Below are 25,623 nucleotides of genomic sequence, written 5' to 3'. Positions count from 1 at the left end.
TCACCTTTTTCAATGGAATGCATTGGAATGAAATTTATGAAAAAAATGAGATGATTGAAGTTGGCCAAGCATGGCCATTAAGGTAGCTAAGAGATTTTTCAATCAAAATTACACTAATTTTTCATTTCTATTACCACCGTTTATTACCACTTACCAAATGAGTCGTTAGGGTTTGGCTAGCCATGCAATTAGCTCTTAGGTGTTACGAGTAATTATCTAATTAGTTCTAGCTGTGGATAGTTGAAAACTATACGACCGTAGATTTAGATATTTAACCTTCTAGTTAGTTGGGTATGTTAATATAGTTTGGTATAAATAATGGTTATTGTAATTGGAACAAAATTGTTTAGAAAATGTCTGAGAAAATCTTAAGCCATTGCTTTTGATTTTTAAATACTATAAGTTATCTTTATGTCAATAACTGTATACATCATAACTATTCGACGTTACTTACTATTACGTTACTAAACAATAATATTTTTTGTAAAGTAGTATTAGCATCGTTAAACTGCTAACAACTACTCAGACTATTATATAGATTATACTCCCAATGTTCCATTAAATAATTTTTGACCATAATTATCTAGTGCTAATTTAATAGGATTGAAACCAATAAAATGTGGTTATCAATTAAATCCTTGGTACATGTATGAATTATGATGTATGTAAAGATTGTTTGTAAATTAAGGCATGACAAGTGTTTTTTATATTAGTAGTATTTATTTTAATTATTTACCAATAAAAATTAGCATATGTAGTCACAAAGTACGAGTAATTAAATTGTTAATGAGAAATTCTTGATTTATTGCAGAAATTAACATCTATTTGCCGGTCTCCGAGTAAAGACGATCAAGATCGGGATTATAATCGTAGGGAGCATAAGAAGCGAAAATATTAATGTGTTTTACCAACTTCGTACAATGTTTAAGCTTCTATGCATATCCAATATTTTTTATATTTTTTAATGATAGATCGCCTTTTATTTCTTTTTTAATTTGTTACAATGAGTAAATTTTTATTTCTTTAAAGTTAGTTGCATTGTAGAGTAATTCTTTAAAATGATTCTAATAAAATTATAATGGTATTATTTTTACTTTCTTTCTTTAAATTTAGTTGCATCGTATAGTAGCTCTTTAAGATGATTCTAATAAAATTATAATGTTATTATTATTTTTATTTTTTTATTATACCTAAATGATAAGTGAATATTGAAGTGTGTTATATTCTATAATGAGATAGTCATAGATTTTAATGTGAGAAAGACAAATGTAAATATAAGTAAAGACTGAAGTCATATTTAAAAATAGTATGTAAATCTCTGATGTACGGAGTTAAACTGTATATGAGGCAAAATAAATGAAAGGAATTACTCTTAAAATAAAAAATTGCATTTTAGCTAAAGAATGGGTTCAATTTGCAGTTTTCTCAAACGTTAAATAGCGGATATCAACCAAGCACTAAACTTGATAAATTTATTTCATTTAGATAATTTTTAAAAAAAAAAAAAAAAAGACGAAGCAAGTGCATTGGTTACAAACTTTCAAACATTTTTCCATGTGAAAATCTAATGGAACACTTATTAAACATATTAAAACCACAAATCTAATACACACAAATTAAGAGTTTTCAGAATTTATTGATGAGTACTGTATCAACAAATAAGCTTATTTTCATTTTGTGCCCGATGTAACCTGCCAAAAATAAGTTTTGCAAAAATTAAAAGGGTAAAAAAAAATAGCATAATCGACAAAAACTCGCACAAAAACATCAAAAATCGACTTAAGATAAATCGTAAAATGGTATTTAACATATAATCCATACCCCCATTATATCGTTGCCAATTTGCCATTAAACGATGATCATATCTAGAATCCCGCCTAAAAGGGATTGAATATATGCAACTTGACTCTTATAACAAGAACTAAATTATTTTCAATTGATTCTTGGTAGCAAACATTAACTACAACTTATATAAATAAAAAATACACATCATCTATAGTCTATATCACCGACCCCAAAAAAATGTTTCTCGGAAAAATGTTCATTGACAACTATAAAAAAGTTTAGACAATGGAAGAAGATGAAGTTTAAATTGACGGAAATTGATCGTACATAACGAAAATGGATAGAACAAAGTATAAACTTCTAGTCCTATACTCCCCCCTTCACTCCCTACTTACTATTGAATCTCTACTCATATCCCTCTCTTTTTTCTTTAACTAAATGCTTCTATAAGTACCTCTCCAAGCCACTATTCTACCATAATACTCTCTTCGTCACAAAAAATTAGTCTTATTTTTCTTTTTATTACGCTCTTTCTTTAATTTTCATCCACGTTTAACTTACTTTCCATCTCATCCATAAAATATACTTGTTTACCCTTTCAACTCACTTGAGTAGGTATTGATATACTTCTTCATCCCTCAATAGTCGAAATTCCCTCTATCCCTCTAGTTTAGCATTATTTTCTATTTTGGGATGTTTTTCATTTTGTTTCATTTCTACTTCTGAAAATGAGCACACTACTTTCTTTTAATCTTATCCATACATTTTAACTATCTTTTGTTTCATCCGCACAGTTTAAACTCTCTCATTATTTATTACCAAACATATTTTCTTTATAAAACCTCACTTTCTCTTTTATGCTAAATCCAAGGAACAAAGGAGTATTCTGATACCGAAGCAAGATCAATCGTCACATGACCCAGTTGACGACATAAAACATGAATAGCAACAATTAAAGATTTAGCACTTCAGGATAAACAAAGAGGCATCTCTAATTTAAATTACAAAAAGTGATTTGAAGACAGAGGACAAGTAGCTGAAAGGTGAGATACATACACCTGTAATTCGGAATTTGTATATGGTAAAAGCAGCACACTTTCAACAAATTAACGAGATTATCACCAAAATTCAAAAGCTAAGCAGTATAGTAACTCAAGGCAACACACTTGAGAGGCAAGACAATGTCAAACAGAGCTCTAATGTGATCATATACAGCAATAACAGTCGATGGTCATAAGATAGAGCAGATATGTTTTTCAGTAAATGGGCAGGAACAGAATTGATGTTTCAAAGAACAATATTGATGGGCATCACACTTACGGCCCGTTTAGTTAGTGGTATTAAATGGTGGTAATGAGAATGATTTTTAATGTAAAATTTCATCAAAAGTTCCATATCATTCCCATGGTAATGAAACTTTAAATCACAAAATAAAATTTTTGTTTACAAATTTCCATTACCACTTAGTACCACCTCTCCCAATGGTAATGCATTGGAATGAATTTTATGAAGAAAAATGAGATGATTGAAGTTGGACAAGCATGGCCATCAAGGTAATTTAGAGATTTCTCAACCAAAATTACACTAGTTTTTCATTCCCATGAACACCGTTTATTACCACCTACCAAATGGGCCGTTAGTGTCTTAGGAAAGTCTATGGCTCTACAGCTAGACTACAGGATCAGCAATCGGTATTTATGCAGCCTTACACTGTGACATAATATTCAAAGTAGCTAATATGCATGACTAATTGAAAAGTTTTTCTGTAAAAATGAAGTACTTCTCCAAAGAAAAACGATTAGAAGATGGTTTACAGGGTCATAATTTATTTCAAACCAAGGTTGGCAACATTCAAATGACTTGGTGAGCTCATCTACATGAGGAGATATTGCTATGCCGCCACTGGTAATCAATGACGAGGCAATGACAGAGTAGTGTAAATGCAGAACATTAGATGATGCGACTAAGAGCAGGGATTGATAAAAATTCAAAGAAAGTTTGTATTTGGGTAATTGAGAAGATCTTATGGGTACAAGTTTCAAGTTTAACTTGATTAAGTGGACTAGTCTTATTCCTAATTTGAGACAGGTGCGTAGTCAAACCTCAGTACATTTGCAAGCAGGTTGAAAAAAAGGTCTACTACTGTCGATTTCAAGAAGGCTCTTCCTTTCATATTAAGATTAGCTCAATTTGATTTTCATGAATCCTGATTAATCCTTTTTTCTCTACACATTACATGCATTGCTCCACTGAATCTCATGCTTATTGCTTGATTTTCACCTTCTTCAAAAGTGCAAAAGTCGGCCACAGGCCTATAACAAACACTCTCAAGCATATGGAGCGTTATCTCTAAAAATGCAATTGTCAATCTACCGTATGCAACTCCACTAAAATACTTTCTTAATATTTGCACCTTATATTCTTTTCCAGCAAGAAATGCCGGAACTGAAAGTTAAGTGATGCCTCTTTTCTTATAACTGTAAAATGTCAGCTACGAACTATATTCTTCAACAGATAGAGCATTATCCTTGTCTGTCAATCTGATGTACACAGTACTCAAATACAGCATCACTATCTTATATAGGTGTTTAGCAAGAAAATGAACTCAAAAGGCAACAATTTCCCACAAGTTGCACCTCATGCCTCATAACACCTGAATTGAAAGTAAACTGATGCACATCCACAGCCTAACATCATCCATAACGATCTTCTGATTCAATTTTATTGCTAAGAAAGTTAATTCCTCGCAAACAGATGTACTCACATGTAAGCATAGGCAATTTCTTGGCAAGTATATAGCCTACAGGCCTTCCCAATTCATGAGTTTGTGAGCAAAATTTGTCCTTTACAGTCTTTTAACACTGGATAAATATGGTACTTCTATATTATAACTCATCATCTATTAGTTATATGTAACGGTTCTAGACTTTGTCCCTTATTTTGATGGGGCCAAAGATCTTTAGTTCTTTAGTTTCGGAATTCGAATTATAATAGATTATAATAAAATGACTCATTAAATTATGTGCACTTTTTATTTATGTGAAGCTATAGATGATGTTTGTTACCCTAGGTCAATCGGAAATAACTGTTTTGCTAACACTAACAAGGTTAAGACCCCTCGAACGTTGTTGTATATAAGGGTTCTAGATGGTTGTCAATTATGATGATATCTTTCTCCTTATATCAAGTATAATATCTGGTGAAAAAAACATTAAGCACAATTAACTTCACAACAATTACGATTTAGGAATATAGAATTACCCTACAACACCATGAACGCTTGAGGTTATCAACTTCCAACAATCAGACTATAAAAGCATATCACTCAACCAAACAAATGATGAGCAAAGTAATACCATACAACACAATCCCCATATAATTAGAATTTAGAACAAAGATAATTTCGTCATGAATCATGAATTGGGAAAACCAAATTACAATACTGTTTTTTGGCCAATATTGAACGAATCGTCATTTCAAAAAAAAGGAATTAGCTAGCAATCTTTGTTACACAATTAGAAAAGAACTAAACTACTGGGCTAAAGTACCTCATTAGAACTCAAGAGAACTGAATGAACTTATTAGAAGTTTAGAACTTCAAGTAATATTATCAATAAGTAACAATAAATAACGAGATAACATCACTCAAACCAAAAAGAAGATCAGCAAAGCAATACCATAAAACATGATCCACTACAATTGTTAAAAAAATCCCATAAAAGTTTCAAATAAGTTAAATTACCCAACAAAGTTCAAAGCTCAAGAATTTGAAGCAGCAGCAATCATCCCAGCTTTCCTAGCATACGCAAAAATCCCACCAGCTTCAATAACAGGACCAGCATCACCAATACTTTTCAAAGTATACTCTTTTCCAGTAGTATGATTAATCAACTTATTCTCTTCAAGCTCAATAGTAGCCACATCTCCAGTACTAAACTCCTCACAAATCCGAACTTCTGATTCCAAAGGATAAACTTCCCCAGTTGACACAGAATTCCTAAAGAAAATCCTAGCATAAGATTCAGCTACAATAACTTTAGTTCCTGCAGCACCTAAAGCAACTGGAGCATGTTCTCTAGATGACCCACATCCAAAATTATCACCAGCAATAATAATTGAGTACTTAGTTTGGTATTCATTTTCCTCAACAAATCGAATTGGGTATGAACTTGGTAACCCAATAAGAGCGTATGACCCAAGTTTTTTGTATTCTTCAGGGTTTGATGGGACTAAAGTGAGATACTCGGCCGGGATAATTTGATCAGTGTCAATGTTATCCCCAACAACATAACAAAGGCCATGAAATGTAGTGGTTGGAGATGAAGATGAAGAAGAAGGGGTAGATTTGATGGGTGAGATGAAAGATTGAGATTTTGAGGTGAGGAATTGAGTGCGGCATTTCGTCGAATGGGTGGTGGGCAATTTGAAAAATGAAGGGGATTTTGGGGAAATAAGGGGTTTTTGGGGAGAAGAAAAATTGGGATTTGAGGAAGATAAAGAGTGGAAGGTTGTTGTTATGGTTTCCGCCATTGTTGATGAAGAGAAAGGTTTTAAGGATGGTAGATGAAGACAATGGAAAAAGAAAGGGCCGGCTGCTGTATTTGATAAAGGAGTGTTTGGCAAATCGTGTCCACTGTTGGTGGTGGGCTTGTGGCCTGTGGGGTGTTCTTTTTTGGATTTTTTTTTGTATTATAAGGTAGGTTGATAAAAAAAAGAATAATTAAGAATTAAATTTATAATTTTACTCGAAATAAGTGATATTTGTTTCAAGGTAAACAAGTTTAGAATCTCGGTTAAGTGGATTTATTTGGCAAATTGGTTGCATTAACTATTTTTTTTTTGTTGTTAAGTGAGTTATTGAAGTATAAGTTAAAGGATATATTTGATATAATAATTTATTAGAGGAAAAATAAACCAACAAACTAAAGTCTAATACATTTTAGCAAATCTTGTATAAGACTATCTTATTGTGAAATGGATCCATCTAGAGAAATCAAATTCAAAAAGTAAATATTTTAATATTTAAGGTGAATATTTTGATTAATTTAGTCGGACCATTTACGGTAATTTAAAAATTGTCTCATAGTAAGATCGTATTAAAAAAGAGTTGGTAAATGCATTTTGACTTTCAAATAGTTTTTCAATTGGTTTAAAAATTATATATCAAATAGGTTTTTTTTAATTATTTGATTAATTAATAAGTTACAAACAAATCAATAAATTAGTTAAAACTCATTTACTAAATATGTTGGTTTTTTTTTTTAATGCATGCATCACCTTATGACCCAAAATACATTATCCTAACATAATCCTAAATCAACCAACGTAAAAATAACTCATATCCAAACTATTATATTGACTATATTTGGAATTAATCAATCTCAAACTAAAATTGGCACAATACTTAAAAGACCGGAGTGAGTTAACTTAAAATTTAATGAAAATTTTAAAAATAAGCCTTCTATTGCAAAAAGTTCCTAAACTATGAACTGAAAATGTCACTTGACAACTAGTCTTAGATTCAATTGAACTACTTGTAATTCATCTAACCTATAATCCAACCAATACAATTATATATGCCCAAACTTGACATTATCTTGCTTGATTTCATATCATCATCCCGAAAGCGAGCATAAACCTAAAAGGCCGTTAGAATCAGAGAGACATCAAATACATAAGATCCCAACATTTTGTAATCTTGAGGATTAGATGGGTTTAATGAAGAGAAATTTGAGGGAATGATTTGATTAGTATCGATATCGTCGCCGACCACATAACAGAGGCCATAATTTGGTGGGTGATGAAACAGGGGATGGATTTGGGGATGAAGAAAGTGGGTTTACTGGATTTGGATTGGTATGAGAAGATGATGTTTTTGTGGGAAATGGAGGTTTTTTTAGGTGAAATGAAGGTGGGGATGGTGGAAGAGATCTCCATTGTTTTGTTTTTTTTTTTTTTTGGTGCTTGAGAGGAAATGTGGAATGATACTGCTTGAATGCTAAGCAGGAAATTTTGGGAATGGGAATGATATAATAAAGTAAACGTGTATCGAAAATAAAACGTGCAAGAAACAATCAATCCATGTCAAGGGCTCAATTCAGGGGTTCATGCGAGTTGTCGAGTTGATTTCGTGTAAGGTATTTTTGGTCGATTTAGAATCGAATTTGGTGTTTATATTGGTTTTTAAATATTAGTAAATTCATTTTTAAGTCGAGTCAAATCGGATTCGGTTATAAAGTTGGGTGAAATCGGGTACCGGTCTGTATTAAACACTTCTACTCAAGGCTACTCCTACTCTTAGTTCATTGAATGTTATTCCCCAAATTCTTGTGTGAGATTTTCTCCAAGCAGGAGTTAAATAGCCCAAATAATAGAATAATTAGCATTTAAGCTTCTTGTTTTGAAGTCATCTTATCGGGAGACGATTTCTCACAATCGTAGGTCTATAAATAAATGTAATATAACAAGTATTTTACAACGAAAAAAGGATTTTAAATACTCACGGTGAGACTGTCTCATACAAGACTTGCTGTAATTTTTTATTATTTTATTCAGTTAGTCTCTTGAAGAGACGTATCTCAAGCCCAGCCCATTAAAGATTAATGCTTACTTACCGTATTCTTAATACCTATTTACATTATAATTTATGCTTACTTAATGTTTATTTGGGGCTATAACATAATATATTTGAAGTTATAACTCCAAATATATACTGGTATAACACCAAATGTATTATGTTATAACCCCAAATAAATTATGTGACTTTTTACATCCCATTTAACACGCACACTTTAGTTTGAGCAGCAGTTTATTTTTTAAATTAATATAAATTAGATTTGACCTGGGCTTTTAAGAATCGGTCTCAAATGAAAATTTGAAAAGGATAAAACATATTTTCGAAAAAATGAACAAAACAATACAACTTTCAACTTTATTACAAAAGTAAGCGTAAAACTCTTAAACCTGAGGTTTGGGACTGTTCGCAGTTACAAATGTTTGAAATATACAACTAAATAAAAATATATATGTGTGTGTGTGTGTGTGTATATATATATATATATATATATATATATATATATATATATATATATATATATATATATATATAGTCGATTCAAATACACAAAAGCGAAACGTTAACGCTCACGATCCTCATCTACCCTATCCAACTGAGTTGGTCTCCTACGCCTTCTACGGTAGTAAGAGGCGTTCGGGTGTCGCTCTGGCAGTGAAGGGGACTGGTACTGTGATTGTTGTGATGGCCCAGCAACGTCAACGGGGTATGAAAGTACAAGATGCGGAACTTAATTTATAGGGGATTGAGAAAAAGTACAAGATGCGGAAGAAACAACGGGATTTACGGTTTCCTGAGTTAATATAGGCATAGGGGTAGAAGTAGGATTAAAAGCAACTACATTCCCTAATGGTACTTCTACGTATAACTCCAAAGAGGAAATTTGGGGACTTTGAATGCTCCCACATAGCATCTATAGCCTCATTATCCTCAACAGGCAAGGCAAGCAATTCTTAACTCATGTCATATTTAAAGCTTAAATTTACGGTACTTCTAGTGGGATCCAATCCAATCCAATCTTAGAACATATAAAACGTTCAAATTGGTTCAAATCCATGTTCGAGTTGCATGCAAACAACCTACGTCTTCCCCCAATATAATGAACTTGCAACTACTTTCTCGAATAGAACCATTCTAAAAACATACTATAGTGATGCGAAATGATGCCATTTTCTACATTAATACAAACAAAATCAACATCATCATCAACTACATGCGCATACAAGTACATTATATTCATTTGATTATAATCTATTTTGGTCTAAAAATTAATAAAGTCCATAAAGTAACTAAGTTCATACATATATAATACACATAAAATCCAAATAATAAATTAATTAATAAGTTATATTTCTAATACCAACATCAACATCAACATCAACATTTCTAATAATATTATTAACATTGAATTCAACTAATTCAATAAGCTTATCAACAACAATACTTCAAAAAACAACATAAAGCTATAAAAACAATTAAAAATTACCTTGAATAGTTATGGATAATTAAGAAGAGTCTTGATTTAAGAACTAGTAACCTACATTTGAAAAAATAAGCAAATTTGATTAAAACAATAAAAAACTACATATATACTAAAAAAACGCAAACAAGTTTACCTTTGAGCAAGTTAGAGTATCTCAGACTAATTTTAAAGTGCCAAATTGAAAGAGGAATGTAAGAATTGATGGATTGAATCTATGGTTTTTGAGGGAGAATATTGAGTGATAAGGTAGGGTTTTGAGAATTGGAAAAAATAAAAAAGAAGGGAGTTGATCTGCGTATTTGTGGAGCATTCTGTTCGCAGTTAGTAACTGCGAACATGTCAAAACTGGTCAAAGGGCTGTTCGCAGTTGCTAACTGCGAACAACTATTTGACATTTTTTGACCTAACTGTGAACAGCCCCAAACTTAAGGTTTAAGAATTTCACGCTTAGTTTTGGAATAAAGTTGAAAGTTGTATTATTTTATTTATTTTTTTGATAAATTGAATTAAGCTTTTCAAATTTTCGTCTCAATTAAGAATTTGTGAAGACCATTAAACAATCTGGTAATCGGGCCAGTCAGTTAAATGGGCCAAGGTCCAACAAGAAACAACCCACCCATAAAACTCGGAGGGTTTAATTAGCCGGACTACAAAACCCTTTTTAAGTTTTTTTAACCCTCTCTATCTGGTGGAAACCCTAGTTTCTCTCGACTTTTGCAGCAGCAGCCATGGGTGAGTATTTCTCTCTTCTCTCTCAATTTTCGAGACCATGTTTTCTTCGATTACACGCTTCTGATAATCTATGTGCATATCAATTCTGTGATCTGATTTCTATTTGAACAATTTTGAAATGCTGTGATGATAATCAGGTGCGTACAAGTACGTGTCTGAGCTATGGAGGAAGAAGCAATCCGATGTGATGAGGTTCGTTCTTAGGGTTAGGTGTTGGGAATATCGTCAGCTTCCTTCCATTGTCAGAGTCACTCGTCCAACTCGTCCTGACAAGGCTCGCAGACTCGGATACAAGGCCAAACAGGTACATTTTTCTCGTTTTATCTTTGAAACTCTTTGTACCATTCTTCAAATGTTTGCATTTGTTTCATGCTTTGTCGAATCACTTCTGTCTAAATTATGTTACCCTTAGGTTTTAGATCCTTTATTTACATATAAATCATTTCTTCGATTGGATTGCTAGGTTTTCAGGTATAAAAACATTAGATTTAATGCTCCTAAAATCGTTTCAAGTTACTATAGGAATTGTAATGTAGAGGAATAAATCTGTTTTCTTGTTTGTTCAATGTTTGTATTGTTCCTATTAAGCTAGGTTTTATTATTTGAGATAGATTACATTGTTGGAAGAAAACCCACATTTGGTCTCCTTATGATTTTCGGACTCCATTTGAAACTTGTAGTTTACGATGATATTTCCTGTTTATTTATATCGGTTTATGATGCTAGCCCATGAATGGATTGAGCTTTGACATTGATCTTTGGAACTGGGAATTGTATGAGTTGTTGACTAGTGATATTTTAATATGAACATACGTTGAATTGTTAGTGGTTGAGGGTTGAAAAATGTGGTGGGATTTCCTAGTTATATGAAGTTATGTTATATACTCTAGTTCTTGATTTGCATGAGGTTTATGAAATGAATTCATTGATTGGATGTTTATAACTTTTGTCAGGGATTTGTGATTTACCGTGTTCGTGTGAGAAGAGGTGGTCGTAAGAGGCCTGTGCCAAAGGGTATTGTGTATGGTAAGCCAACAAACCAGGGAGTTACCCAATTGAAGTTTCAGAGAAGCAAGAGGTCAGTTGCAGAAGAGCGTGCTGGTCGCAAATTGGGTGGCCTTAGGGTTGTCAATTCTTACTGGCTCAATGAGGTTTGTCATTTGGTCATCCAATTTTTTTTAGATGTCACATTATGTTCTATTTAATGTAGAATTGGGCAAATGATGAGTATTTTTGAATTCCTATAGCTGTGGTCAACACCACTTTGTGGTAGCTGAGGCTGCTCTACGTGAGTTTGCTATTAGCAAATGATGATTGCAAGATTTTGTTTTATATATAGCCACCCCGCTATGCAGTAGTTGAGGCTTTTTTCAAACAAAAATTCATTGGTGTTGTTGCTGCTGTTGCTATTCATGAGCCGACCCATATAGTTGGGATTAAGGCTCTTGGCATTGTTGTGAGTTGTGAGTTGTGACTTATTTTTGACTCTCTTTTTTCACTCATTTCAATTTATTCTCCTGTCCTGAATAAGTTGTCCTCCATTAATTGGTATGCCTATGGCATTTGGACAAATTTTAGGGAACTACGGGGTTGTAAAAAACATCTAAAGATTTGATGCCCACTGTCTCGCATTTTTTTTCCCGTAGAAGTTAGAACACCTGAGAAAATGAACCTGTAAATGAAATTCTAATGTCCGTGGTGCTTATGCAGGACTCAACCTATAAGTATTTTGAAGTGATCCTTGTTGACCCTGCCCACAATGCCATCAGAAACAACCCAAGAATCAACTGGATTTGTAACCCTGTTCACAAGCATAGGGAACTTCGTGGTCTTACATCTGCAGGGAAGAAATTCAGAGGTCTTCGTGGTAAGGGTCACAATAACCACAAGAACAGGCCTTCTCGCAGGGCAACATGGAAGAGAAACCAAACCGTGTCTTTGCGCCGATACCGTTGATTTGGGCATTGCCTTTCCATGTGTTATCTATTGTGGGGTCTTTTTTGGTCTGCTACATCACTTACTTTGTCTGTATTTGAGGCTATCAAGTTGGTTAAAGACTTAGTAGAACAGGAGCGTGAACTGTGCTGTGGTCTCTCCATGTTTTTGGTTGCTTATTGTTCCTTTTTTGTTTGTTATCTGTGGGATTTGAATCTATAGTTGAAATCAAGGTTGGAGGCTTTCTTATTATCCTGTGTGAAAGTCTCGGCTTTTGTTTTTGAGATTTTTTTGTAGTATATAGTCTTTTTGCAATGTCTTTGGTTTAATGCGGTGAGAAGCAGATAATCTGTTGTGTTCTATACCTTCCAATATATTTGAACAAACTTGCAGCAACTCTCAAACCTGCGCCATCACATTTATGATCAATGCCAATTATGGACGTTTTTGAAGTTGTTCAGAATCTTTTACAATGTAGTTGCGATGCAATGATGTGGCTAATAGGCTAGACAGAGAACATGCATCTTGGATTGATTTGTAGGGACACTACATAGGATTGTTGTAAATCAACATTATGCTATGCTGACTGCTTATGGTATCAACATTTGACAGAAAGTTATCTGAATAGAACAAAGGACTGTTTCAGAGGGACACAACATTGGATTGTTGGTGAATCAATATTATTCTGTGCTGGTGGTATCAACATTTGACAGAAAGTTATCTAAATAGAAGTACAATTCATGATAGTTGAAAAAGTACGCCAGTTCTCAATCTCTATAAGATGCCACTAAGGTAACTCTCTTTCAGAGTTTGAAGTGCTTCTCTGACTGAATCTTCATCATGATTGGAGTATTTCAAGCATAACAGCCTTTGAGCCACACGGTAAACCATCTGAATGGGATAGTATTGTAGTTCATTCACCTCCATTTTCTTAGCTTCCTGTGCATGTTTGATACTAAAATGTGACTACAGAACTCATAACAAGAAAAAGGAAAGGAATGTGACTACTAAACCAGTTTGATCATAACATCATGTAATCTGAGAGACTGAGACAACTTTGAAAGGTCAAACAACTAGCATTGTGAATCAACAAGATAATGACCATGGAAAAAGGACAAGAAAAATGCACTTCATTATAGGTAGATGGAAAAAATTTTCAAATATGATTCATCAGTTATTGTAAATTAGCTAGGAGTATAGAGTAGATAATACTAGATTAAACTCAGTCACTTCAATTCTTAGGATTGTATGTTATCTTTACAACAATCTATCATGTCATCTGTTAGAATCACAAAATATAATCATATAAACCAATCTATTAACATGTCATTACTGCAGTCTCCAATGTGCAATGCCAAGTGACTACTATCAAGACGGAGTTTGAGGGGACAAATGTACGCAATTTTACTCATGTAACAACAAATATGTTGTCTTTAATTGCTGCAAATTCCCATAATAAGGCGCAAAATGGACATCTTGCAGTGAATTAGTGAATATGCTTAAACACAATATAATCAGACTGACTACGATATATGAATCACCTGTTTTATGATTCTTGACGTGATGTTTGAGGCTATCTCGATTACAGAATTAGGAAGTCCTGCTACACCTGCCAGTAGAAGGCCATAATGGGGAATATACCGTGGCCCATCCTTCAGTTGGAACTGGCAAGATGAATCAAGTGTTTAGTCACAGTTAAAGAAGGAACTCTTCTCATAGAAATTTTCAGCTTGCTACCTTGAAATCCAAGCGGTTGTTTTTTATGTCAACATGAAAGTGTAGGATCTTCACATTCGGGTAGAGAGTTGCTAAGTCTGACAAGTTTTCCATATGAGTGGCAAAAATAGTATACCTATTAGAATCAGTAAATAACCATGTGTCAACTTTCATGGATAAGGCACAATATCAATAAAATAAAATGCCAAGTCAAACAATAGCAGCTTGAGCTAGAAGTCTTGGTCTTATTTCAGTTATTCGTATACAAGTATAATGGTTCCCTAGTAAACTGTATATATACAGCTTAAAGTCCAAGATGACTAGCTAAACATGACTTGAAACTAGCGTAATAACATTTAATAGCAGAGAGTTATATCATGAATTGACATCAGTCGAAATATGAACGTTACTTGACTAGTAAGGGCATTTGCCAAACTTGAAATGAAGCTTGTCATGCATGTTCAAACGACCTCTTTGTTTTACAAGGTTAGGTTTGCCTAGGTGAGAGTCACTCAATAGCAGTGGGGTGATGAAATATTGTAATCGTCATGGAACAGCGGCAAGAACAAAGTCTGGTATTAGTGTATGACTCTGGTAGAGAATTTAAAATAAACGTCTGAATGAATTAATAATCTCAAAGTAAAAGAAAATGAGGAATGACTAGCTAAGTACAACTCAACTTCTACCAGGAGCAAGCGTAATTCTCGAGTTTTCACTCCTTTAACCTAGATGTCATTCGCACAATAGTAAGAAACAAGATGCAATCCTTTCACATGAATTTGAGACTGTGAAAGCCTGTTTTGGGGATTAGTTAGCATCTGTAGGCCACAAACCTGCAGCAAACATCAAGCAACATGGCACAGTATACCAACAGCAGTCAATTTCTAGAAGCAATCCTAGCAGCACTTTCTAGAAGATTCTAGTTCACGATTTCTTCGGTAAGTTAAATTTATATGGCGCACGTAGATTTTGGCAATTAGCAGCTTACTGTTACATACAGCTGTTTTTACCAAATACCTATAGAAGAACTAGATGCTAAGTTCTCAGTTACTCACGCTTTGAGAGATAAAAGATGCTCACAGCAGCTCCATGCAATTGCAAATCCGTCAGATGACGAAGTGGCCCTCCCCAGTTCATCCATGACTATCAAACTTCTGCACATAGTTGCCAATCATATGACATATGAATCATTGACACCATTCAACCTCACGAGTCACCGATCACAAGTACCTTTGAAAAACGTTCTGCATTATGAAAGCTGTCTCTTTCATCTCTGTCATGAACTGTAAAACCAAAACGGATCCAGTAATGATTTTCTCTAGAGATGTAAATTCAGTACAAGTATCAATGCCTCCATAAAATGCCAGTTTAGAAAAAGAATGAAGGGACAGCTATGCCTTATAGAAGTACATATGATAACTTATCCCCTTGCAGTTGACAAGGTTGCACTCCCTCCCCTCTCAGTTCTTCATGGACACCATGAGGGTTTCACTAATACCGCCCTGATGATTTAAGAAAAATACGCTTGCCACCCGGTGAAGATGTTTTATTCAAACACTAGAAAAAGGCAGTAAAATTTCATCTGAGTTCTATCCTCAAGTCTCAATTCTCATTTGGTATCCACATGAAAGATCTTAGTGCAATCTATTTTCCATATACTAGGCTACAGGAAGAATTCTATATTTGGTGTCCTTCACGCAAGATAAATAGTTTTACTCCTTTTACTACAACATTACTCATACTCCTTTGTCAGAAAATCCTCACAGGAGTGTAGCATAGGGGGGAAACCAGTCTTGGCTCCATATCATTGTAATTCAGATCAGACTTTTGATAACTGAGATATATTAGATGAGCCATATGTCCATACTGTTGAGAAGTCTTACCGTGCTTGAATTAGATTCGAGATTGTCTACAGCCCCCATTCGTGTAAATATGCGGTCAACCACTCTTACAGTAGAGAATCGTGCTGGTACATAGCATCCTATCTGAGCAAGGATGACAATAAGACACACTTGTTGTAGGTAAGTGCTCTTTCCACTCCTGAAAAGGAAAACACTAATTTATGCTTCTTGAAGTGCAAATTAAGACTTCCCTATTCATAGAAACATGGAGTGTCTTAGTAAAGAGAATGATAATTCCCAAAAAATTTTATGTATAATATTAAGATGCTATTGTTATAGGAAGACCTCAGACTCCAAGAGAAAGTGAAGTAGAAAATCAATTTTTTGAAGGGTGATTTGAGTCAATCTACGATTAGAATCAAAAACCCAAGGTCACGGAATTAATGGCATGACAGCTCACTCATAGACAAAAGGTTAATTAACTATTTATGCGGTTTGTAAACTCGTGTATACATGGCTTGAGCTTTTATTGATGCAAGGATAGTCAAAGATAAAACACATATATACTGATAAATTTTAACATAGAACAAAACAAATAGTTAACAGTTAACACTATGCCAAAATGACGGAAGTTTTTCTTACATGTTAGGCCCCATAACAACCACCATGTTTGATGCTTCTGAAAGAAAGATACTGTTAGGCTGCCAAAAAGAATATAAAAAGGAGAAACAATTTGTCAGGCACTTTCTGTTACAAGATAATCTGGAACACAGCCACAAGAAAAACACATGTATCTCATACAATATAGTCATCGTGTATGCTCTCAAGGATAGGGTGTCGTCCAGCATCAATAGCCAATGGGCCACTATCTGCAAGATGATATGATGTAATTATTGTTAAACAACCATTGCTAGCACTTAAAAACAAAATGAACAACTTAAATATAACTTAAATGTATGCTATTTACCTGTAAATTCTGGTCTTATATATCGATCCACAGGTTTGGTTGATATCATGTGAGCAAATGAATTGACAATCATATCCAGAAGGCACAAGACCTCCGCGAGCAACGTGAGTGCAGATACATCTTCCCTGATGGAATCATTGAGGGCTGCAATTCATATAAAACATTGTTAATTTTTACGTATTAGATCTAATGCCTACTAGACCTATCCTTTGCTTGGTCTTGGTAGCCATTATAATGAGAAACGAAAAGACCATATAAATTGGATCCCATCTTGAAATGTTATTTCCTCTACAAAGCAAGTAGCAATATATAATTTGCAATAAGACCCAAAGGCATAAGGTAACAATAGAAAAAGGGGGATAAGAGTAGTTCCAATATAGAAGTAGAAAGATGAAAGAAGGATCATATAGGGTAACAATAGAACATTGGGAATAAGAGTAGTTCCAATACTATTGAGTAATTGAGTCAAGTAGTAGTCATTACAGAGAACCAGTCACTATATCCCAGTTCAAATAAACGAGGATGAAGGGGTGGGATTCTAATAGCCACATTAAGCCAACCTATTGAATTTTATAGGTTATGATGCCAAATGTTATTACGCAGATAGACAGCAAGAATTTACCAGGGATTAATAACACTGAACAAAGAGAGATTACCCTGAATTTCCAGCAATCATGGTTTTAAGTTTCATACAAAATCCTTCAAGCGTAGTACAAGTAAAAATCTTTAACAGTAATGCCGTTGACTTGCTAGACAATACCCAATAACAGAAAATACGTTTTTTAGAAGAGTGGAAAATGCTTTACTCTTTTGTTTATAGTTTTGGAATAAAATACTGGCAACAAATCATAATTGTTTTGGTTCTATGTCACTTACAAAAGGGTTAAATACAACCTTCCAAACATAGTTCTGTTCTCGAACAACACTCTGCAGCTGCAGACTTGTTCCTGACATTCAGCTGTAAAATTTACATGTAAAACATTAAATGAAATATAGAAAGTACAAAAGATATTGTTCCATAACAACAAGAAGTGAAACTAGTATGCAGGGGTGCAAACAATTTTATATCTGCCTTAAGAGCCACAACTCACTGTGTATTACTCAAAGCCACACTTGCCATAAATGCGCAGAAATTCACGTCATTAATCACTTTCTCTGACCTAATGGTAGTAAACATTAATGAAGAACCATTTATGTTTCTGTATTCTTTTTTTACATGAAATATGATTATTTGCTTTAGTTTCCTCTCTGATATGGCACAAAAAAGGTAGGTAATATTACAACAGAAAAACTCATGTATTGGAAGCAAGTCAATATCTAAGACATTTATTCCAAATGAGTCGAGCCAAGAAGATAGATATCAATTAGTACACAAATTAAGTTGGATTGGTAAACTTTTCACATGCTTTAATAATAGCCTGGAGAAGAGTATGATGCAGTTCACAATTCATAATTGATGTTCATGCTCAAAGAAAAGGATTTTGAAAGAGTTTCACATTAAGATGATACTCACTGATGCAAGTTCCAGAGTTGAGCAGTGTAAATTATTTCCATGTTTCACAACCTGCTCAGCAAAAGTCAAAATATCTGTGTAGTACAGAATATAGTCATCTAGAGTCAAAAGCTTTGTTCAAAACCTGTATGAATTTACTGGGGAGCTTTCCTTGAACCTCTTTCTGAGGGATGCTCAAGTAAAACCCTTGTCTGTTGTTGAAAGGGAGCTTTAGGTTTGGCAGTTTAAAATCTTCACGATACTTGTTTGTGAGCTTATGTATAGCTGTCAAACACAAAATGTGTGATTGGTTATAAGGTCAACAAATGTAAGAATTTCCTGAAACTTCCCCCAAAAAAGTAAGCTAATACCTTCACTGGTATCACAAAACGTTCTTCTTGCAACATCAAGCAGTCCATCTATTCCAGCCTTTATGGCAAAACATTGTTGTGTTCTGGCAATAAAAGGAACCCTTGCATGAACCACATCCTCATCTATCACTTCTCCAATTCTGAAAGATCATTTGACATTTTATAAATAAATTTCTGAAATCAGATCAAGGTGTGTCCTGAATTTGTATGTGTGAATACACACATGCATCCAAATACGTTTTACCTGTCCTGAAAATGCACTTATTGGGTTATGGGCATACACAGACAAATAAAGCTAAAGGCACAAAGATCAGCTTCTAAATTTGGTTGTTTACAAGTTCAGCTGCAAAAGCTGACGAAATTGTGCAATGTCATGAACAAGAATTTATAATAGAGCATAACAGAAGAGCACAAGAAGAATGCATCCTAACGAGACGGTATGCCAGTTTTTATATAGAAGTGCTGGAGAATATTAACGCTTGTCTGATTTGTCAATGGTAATTTGCAGAATAACACTACCTTTGTCTAATGAGTGCATATTTATCATTTTCACATATAGACTTGTATATTTTTCCAAGCAGGAAGCTTTTTGCATCTTTCAACCCCTGAAGCAATGAATGATCATCATTCATCATCAGTTGGGCTGCACAGAATGGTCTGAAAGTGCAGGACTTTGTACATCTATTAAAGTAGTAGAATTTACCGTGGAGAGTAAAGGCAACGCATCTAAAGCTGTTTTGAGAAGTATAATGCTTGATATTATTATCTGGCTCTTTCGAGCACCACCACCAGCCAAGACCTTATTTGTTACTTTTGGCTTGAAGCAAAAGTGACAGAGTACTCTGTCTGAAACATAGACATCAAAGGAGTGATCTATTTTATTATTTGAAATTTGAGTTTGTGAATAAGCTAACGAGCAAACAGAAAAATAGCACATCCTCCTATCTTCCTGCTCTTGTTTCTTTTTACCAGTTTCTTTCGGAAATTTACGGAGAACCTGAGATAGTCCAAAGAAAAGCTGCTCATTGCTCATCAGTTCATCCTGGACAAAATTTCATGAAAAGATTTCCTTGACAACATCAGGCTTTAGGAACCTCAGCAGTCGGCCCAAAACAGAGATTAATAACAAAATCAAGAGATACAATAAATGAAATCATGTGAAAAAGAGACAAGCAGAATGACTAAAATCGTAGGGATATGCAAAGATTTTTGAAACATATTTTGAGCAATTAAATAAAAGGATCAATTTTGAGTTTATTTAGACAAGCAAGGGTTACTTAATGCTCAAAGGGTATAAGACTTAAGACTCAAAAAACCATGATCGGGAAATGTGAGGTTATCTCAATATTTTAGGAGCTTTTAAAACACTTCTTTTCATCAAATAGAGGTTCTCTTCAACTAGCTATAGCAAAAGTATCAAATGGAGAGTTGCTTGTCAATAGAGATGCTGTTTATTAATTCAATTTCCAATGTTTGTTTATCTGAATTCCGAATGAGAAAGATGCCCATGCATATTGAAATTTAAATGTTGCAGTAATCTGCTTTGAGTTTCTGCATAAAAGTTTAAGAAAACAATATTTGTGTTGAACTTGTTAAAAATACAATCTAATGAATCGTAAAACAATGAGCTTTATAATAGGGTGCCTGAGTGCCAGAAACAAACATATTGCACTAACCAGACAATCTAGTCGAGCATTTATAGTTTCAATGTCTTTCAGAGGCTGCAGAAGATTAGCACGGAGTAGTCTAGTACTGAAAACAGAAAACAACACATAGTAAATTGCACAAAAAGTCTTAAGAAAGAGGAAGACAATACAAGATGATCATGTAGTTGCAAGGACATTGCAAAATTACAGATTAATTATCTGCGCTTCAGAGATGGAAGAAACAGCCAAACATGGTTTATTTGATGTCCTTTTTACATAGTGATTGTCTGCTATCAGTAAGAATGAAGTTAAGATACAGTCTCAGGTCTATTGCATTCATTGACAAAATTTTTCTATCAGCAGGAAAACTAAGTAATTATCAGCTTTCTTGCTTCTCATTGACTATCCATGTTAGCTTTTCATATTACAGATTAATACGTTACAGCTTATGTATGAAATAGCTTGAAGATGATGCAGTGATAATGCTCATGATATTAGTGGTGATAAATGGATATACAGAATGTAAAGGATAGTTAACGGGTTTTGAGAGGACAAAGTCTCTCCCATTGAGTTAAGAAGATCTTACACAATTCAACATATATTAAGACAGCATTTTCTCTATACTATGTTCTCTATTTATTACAAGCTCACATTTTCATCTTACTTTCACCTCAGAAGTGACTAACTTGTTTTGCAAGTTACTTCTAGAAAACTACTATCAAAATACCTATGGTAATTGGTACCCGCCTACGTGATTCATCGAATAACATTCCTTCTCGGATTCATAAAATAGCATACCCTCCAGTGGTTCTTGTTGTCTTTAGCATATGAAAAAGACTTTTTTTCTTGTTGCTTGTTCCCCAAAGATTAGAATGCAATGGCTCAATGAGTTCCAAGTTTTGTACACTGTTAACACATAGAGCAGGTTAATACTTCCAATGACATGGATCAATTAAAAACTTGCAGAAAAGACAATGAAAACAGACAATCCTCAAATGTCATTCATCTCTTCCTAGTTTTTCAAACTGAATGCTCATGATCAGAAACCAAAACATGTTTGTGTGTGTATGTGCAGATAGCAATGGCCAATGAAGTTTCTGAGGCACTCAGAAATAGTGTTAGAAAATAGTCAACATTTAATATTTTGTTCACGGTAACTACATAGATCAGAGACGGACTACCCAATTGGTTAAATTTTCTTGTTTGTGCATGTTAATCAGAGTCAACAAAAGTATATTCAACAGACATCAGTTCCCCACATGAGCAGCACATCATATCTATCTAGTGACTCAAGAAGGTACCTGGTAGCATCAATATTCATGTGATCAAATGATCCGTTAAAAGTGACCTGAAAGGTTAGAAAGTTAAAATTATTATCCAACAACAACGAAGTTGAGCTCTGAGTACAATATGCAATTCTTAAAACTTAAACAGCAATCTGAGAGACAAATCTGCCTCTCGTTGAGGAATCCTAATGGGCATTAGAAGCATAAGGTCCACGTGAAATGAATGATATGAACTGACCCTAGGTTTTTCAAACTAGTGAATTAATTTTTTTTCTCAAGATTTCCAAAGGAGGGAAATATATATTTGTGAATTTGCAAAAAATTAAACTTCTAAAAGGAAGTCATAGGGATCAGAGATATCTCATAAAAGAACGTAGACATGAGTTTCACACATCACTAAGAAAATGACAGACACAAGGCTAACCGATAGTGAATGATTTGTGATAATAACTCCTTTTTCTGCTTCTGTCCTGCACAACATTAAGAATTTCTCATTATAAGCCTTGAAAATTCGCATCAGCAGAAATCTGTTGTGTATTTTCATTTTAAATTTAAGAGAGGAATCCATATCAGCCATTTGAATTTTGAAGGTCCTCCAACAAGACAACAGTACATTCAAGGCTTCATGATCTACAAATCCATCAAATTCGGTTGCATTATTTTACTTGTGTTTCTTGATAGAAAGATACTCTTGCTACTTGCTAGGCCTCTATGCAATGACTACATTTACATACCAATATAAGCAAATTACAAGAGATACTTGTGTAAGATCAGAAGTCGAAGCATTATCTAAATGGAATTAAAAGAGAAAAATGTAACCATGGAGGTATTTGAAGGAGAAAGTAGGCAGAGAAATTTGTTTCTTCCAAAGTAAAGATCATCTAAGCATAATGGTTGCTGCAGAATGGATACAAATCACAGATCAAAGCTGTAACAACTAGGCAAAGCCAGAAAATAAAAATTAAGGGCGGAAATATATGTAACATCTGGATAACAGAAAAGGGTATCTCCAAAAAAATACACTGGACCACTTAAATTTTACGTTTCAGGAACCCCAAAACCCACAAGCATCTAGATAACAGAAACTTAAACCTCAAGACCTTTTAGAGAGGTAGTAAACAAATTTTAGTTATTTGTCGACTAATATGCATTTGATAGAGGATATCAGATCTCCACCAATGGTCATAGAGCTTTTGAAAAATTGAAGCACTCTTAAACTTCTATGTCACAGATGACAGAACCAAGAGTCCTGTTCTTGGTGGATAGAAGAATTCTAAACCTCCTATTTAACTGAAATTACCAAATCCATTTCAATTTTCACCTTATCGGACATCCTAAAAAGATCCCAAAACATATAATGAAGATATAGAAGAGTGCATCGTGTTTTTGGCAAATCCAAGAGAATGATGATTTTAACTAGGCAAAACAGAAGACAAAAGCTGTTGAGTTCTGATTTAATTTGAACAGAAGAAAGATTAATATATTTTTCACAAACAAGAAGCAGAGCGCTCAAAAAAAATACCACTTAATAGTAGCAGCTGCTGCAGCTAAACAAAGGTAATATTGTTTGTAGTAGCTATCAAGACCAAGGGCCGAAGGCTCCTTTGCTGCCAAGTTCTTGACCAAGACAGCTCCCTGGACCTTAAAGGCGTCATCAGTAAGAGATAACAGCACAACATCAAAATTAGTTACCCAAGTTATCACAATTAAATTGGGGTTGTTGCACAACCTTGGTGTCATCAAAGCAACCACGAGCCATTATAACCTGGAGAAAAAGCAAACAAAATTGAATATACTTTGTTTGTTGCAATGCTACATCAGAAACAATAGAAATATATAATGTTAAATACATAAGGCAAAGATGATCCGAACCATGACTCTAATCATAAGTCATGCAATGGATCAAAAGATGACATTGCTTAGAAGGGGCAATCACCTTCTTGCTTGCAGAATAATATCTGTCCACTAATACTGACACACCAACCATACTATCAGGAGCCAATTTGCTGGGGGGAACAATGATGAACATTGGGTCGTAAAATTGCAACAAAGTCTTGGTATTCTGGTAAGAACCACTAGTTTCAATGTATTGAGAAAGGTGAAGAGAAGCAGATCTTAAATCCAAAGCCGCAACTCCAACCTGTCAGGGCAATACCAATTTTCACACTTCTGACACTGAACTTGTTGATTAAACATTATCTCCAAGCAAAAAATATACAACGTAAAAACCAACAAAACTGCACAAATCCCCTTGCCGGAGAGTTGATGTAAGTTAAGCTGGAAGATCCTTAACTAACAGTCCAATTTGATCCCCCTTTAGACAGCAACAAAAACTAACAAATTACTGAATCAACAATATCAGAATCCTGATTCACAATACATGCCTTAGCTGACCTAAATAAAGAGTGGTGCAAACTATCCCTGGATAAGTTATATACTTCTGGTCTATTACAAGTGGTATACTTCGATCACAAACAATTCTGTTCTTTACAGCCATTACTCAGTTGTTACTGTTCCGCTTTACAATTAAGCTACGCCAAAACATAAGCAAAATGACAAAACATTACCTGATGTTTTAGCATCGCAATCAATTAATGTAACCAACAAGCACAAAATAAGCTACAAGAAAATAAATCATACAAAAAATTAGAAACTACTTGAGCTAAAAGTGTATGCAGCCCTGGATGAATGATTGAAATGAAAGTGTTTGGACCCTCAAATGGTGAATAAGAAGGTAAAAAGACAAACAAAAACAGAGCACTAACAATGGAGATTGAAACAAAGCTAAGCAAGAACACAATGTTTTTAATGGTGTATGATTCAACAACACAATAAAGTAATAATCACTTAAATAATAACTCACCAATGGGGTTCTCTCACCAATACTTTAATTTCTGATTACTAGCCTTCTTTTATAGCACAATAATCAGGAAATAAGGAATGTTAATAGTACGACACACACACACATGAAGATGTCAAGGCTGTCCCGTACTATTCTGACTGCACGTGTTCGAACGAGCATGCATTGACAGAAGCTACTAATCTTCTGCCACATGGTGCTCGTTCGATCACCCTATTGTGGTCTTTGAAGCTCCATCACCATGCAACCTCAATCTCTTTGTGCACTCCCATGTCCCTCGATGATGTAAGTCGTGAATTGAGTTATTAGGTGATCAACATCACCTCCAAGACTTGGTGATTTGGTTCTTGTTTTAACAAAATTGGAGATGAAATTTGCGCATTGAAGTTCTTATTCAGCATCAAAATTTCATTAATCAGAAATTCTAGAAATCGATACACTAATCAAAGTGAATGTTAACACTACAATCTGTCGCAGCTAAAATTTGTTGAAAAAACGCTAACAAAAACCGTTTTAAGCATTCTTGAATCCACAAGCAGATAAATGCGATCTTTAGCAAGTTTAATTTTCAGTTCTTATCAAAACCTAACATAAATGTCAGAATCTACAACAGTGAAAGGAAATTGCAAGTGATTGAAGTAGAATCTCGCTAAAAATATGGTAAGTGGAAAGAGAGAATTACCTCTTTGGCTCTGTTTTCAATCATTCCGATTATGATCCAAGATTTCTCTCCGTCGTCCTCCATTTTCGCAAGTCAGAGTTCTCTCGCTTCAAATTTCAGTGTGTTTTCATTTTCAAAAACCACCTATTTATAGGCCACAAGAGGGAAAGGCGGCAAGGAAATCTTATGCGGTAGTTTTCTTTACTCTAGGTTTGATAGTCGGTATTATACGGTTCGAATGATTATTGTAAAATTCAGTATAAATTTATGTTTG

At 34.2% G+C, this 25,623-nt stretch overlaps 3 protein-coding genes across 6 annotated transcripts; 1 reads left to right on the top strand and 2 right to left on the bottom strand.

The window, feature by feature from the left end:
- Nucleotides 1–1,446: 1,446 nt before the first annotated feature.
- On the bottom strand, nucleotides 1,447–6,723 carry LOC130801516 (3-isopropylmalate dehydratase small subunit 1-like). Its single transcript, XM_057665384.1, has 2 exons — nucleotides 5,528–6,723; nucleotides 1,447–1,691 (listed from the first exon to the last, which is right to left on the bottom strand). Exon 1 carries the CDS (start codon nucleotides 6,313–6,315, stop codon nucleotides 5,545–5,547), a length of 771 nt encoding a protein of 256 aa, XP_057521367.1. The 5' UTR covers nucleotides 6,316–6,723; the 3' UTR covers nucleotides 1,447–1,691; nucleotides 5,528–5,544.
- A 3,748-nt stretch (nucleotides 6,724–10,471) lies between these two features.
- LOC130800832 (60S ribosomal protein L15-2) lies at nucleotides 10,472–12,838 on the top strand. Its single transcript, XM_057664532.1, has 4 exons — nucleotides 10,472–10,574; nucleotides 10,712–10,878; nucleotides 11,528–11,725; nucleotides 12,285–12,838. The coding sequence occupies exons 1-4, from the start codon at nucleotides 10,571–10,573 to the stop codon at nucleotides 12,528–12,530; spliced, it is 615 nt and encodes a 204-aa protein (XP_057520515.1). The 5' UTR covers nucleotides 10,472–10,570; the 3' UTR covers nucleotides 12,531–12,838.
- On the bottom strand, nucleotides 12,606–25,615 carry LOC130800830 (DNA mismatch repair protein MSH4). 4 transcript variants are annotated; one of them, XM_057664526.1, is made up of 24 exons: nucleotides 25,371–25,615; nucleotides 23,765–23,968; nucleotides 23,558–23,593; nucleotides 23,351–23,463; nucleotides 22,253–22,298; nucleotides 21,844–21,890; nucleotides 21,341–21,448; nucleotides 20,573–20,648; nucleotides 19,866–19,938; nucleotides 19,600–19,742; nucleotides 19,416–19,501; nucleotides 18,897–19,036; nucleotides 18,671–18,810; nucleotides 18,547–18,597; nucleotides 17,928–17,991; nucleotides 17,034–17,177; nucleotides 16,868–16,935; nucleotides 16,709–16,767; nucleotides 16,109–16,265; nucleotides 15,456–15,508; nucleotides 15,281–15,379; nucleotides 14,247–14,361; nucleotides 14,051–14,173; nucleotides 12,606–13,448 (listed from the first exon to the last, which is right to left on the bottom strand). In XM_057664526.1, exons 1-24 carry the CDS (start codon nucleotides 25,431–25,433, stop codon nucleotides 13,284–13,286), a joined length of 2,373 nt encoding a protein of 790 aa, XP_057520509.1. In that variant the 5' UTR covers nucleotides 25,434–25,615; the 3' UTR covers nucleotides 12,606–13,283. The 4 variants fall into 4 exon arrangements, with proteins under 4 accessions (XP_057520509.1, XP_057520508.1, XP_057520510.1 ...); XM_057664525.1 differs by having other exon boundaries at nucleotides 19,600–19,938; XM_057664527.1 differs by lacking the exons at nucleotides 23,351–23,463; nucleotides 23,558–23,593; nucleotides 23,765–23,968; nucleotides 25,371–25,615 and adding an exon at nucleotides 22,648–23,338 and having other exon boundaries at nucleotides 19,600–19,938.
- Between the last annotated feature and the right edge of the window lie 8 nt (nucleotides 25,616–25,623).

This window comes from Amaranthus tricolor, chromosome 15 (assembly GCF_026212465.1).
Source record: "Amaranthus tricolor cultivar Red isolate AtriRed21 chromosome 15, ASM2621246v1, whole genome shotgun sequence".
Lineage (NCBI taxonomy): Eukaryota > Viridiplantae > Streptophyta > Magnoliopsida > Caryophyllales > Amaranthaceae > Amaranthus > Amaranthus tricolor.
Note: the sequence above shows the minus strand (reverse complement) of the source record. Positions and strands in the feature narration are given on the sequence as shown.

Coding starts and splice junctions, on each gene's coding strand:
- LOC130800830 (XM_057664525.1), bottom strand. CDS start 25,433: ATGGAGGACGACGGAGAGAAATCTTGGATCATAATCGGAATGATTGAA. Junction 23,594..23,764: donor ATTATTCTGCAAGCAAGAAG/GTGATTGCCCCT, acceptor CTTTTTCTCCAG/GTTATAATGGCTCGTGGTTG. Junction 18,811..18,896: donor GTTTTGTGATACCAGTGAAG/GTATTAGCTTAC, acceptor TGTGTTTGACAG/CTATACATAAGCTCACAAAC.
- LOC130801516 (XM_057665384.1), bottom strand. CDS start 6,315: ATGGCGGAAACCATAACAACAACCTTCCACTCTTTATCTTCCTCAAAT.
- LOC130800832 (XM_057664532.1), top strand. Junction 10,879..11,527: donor TCGGATACAAGGCCAAACAG/GTACATTTTTCT, acceptor AACTTTTGTCAG/GGATTTGTGATTTACCGTGT. Junction 11,726..12,284: donor ATTCTTACTGGCTCAATGAG/GTTTGTCATTTG, acceptor GTGCTTATGCAG/GACTCAACCTATAAGTATTT.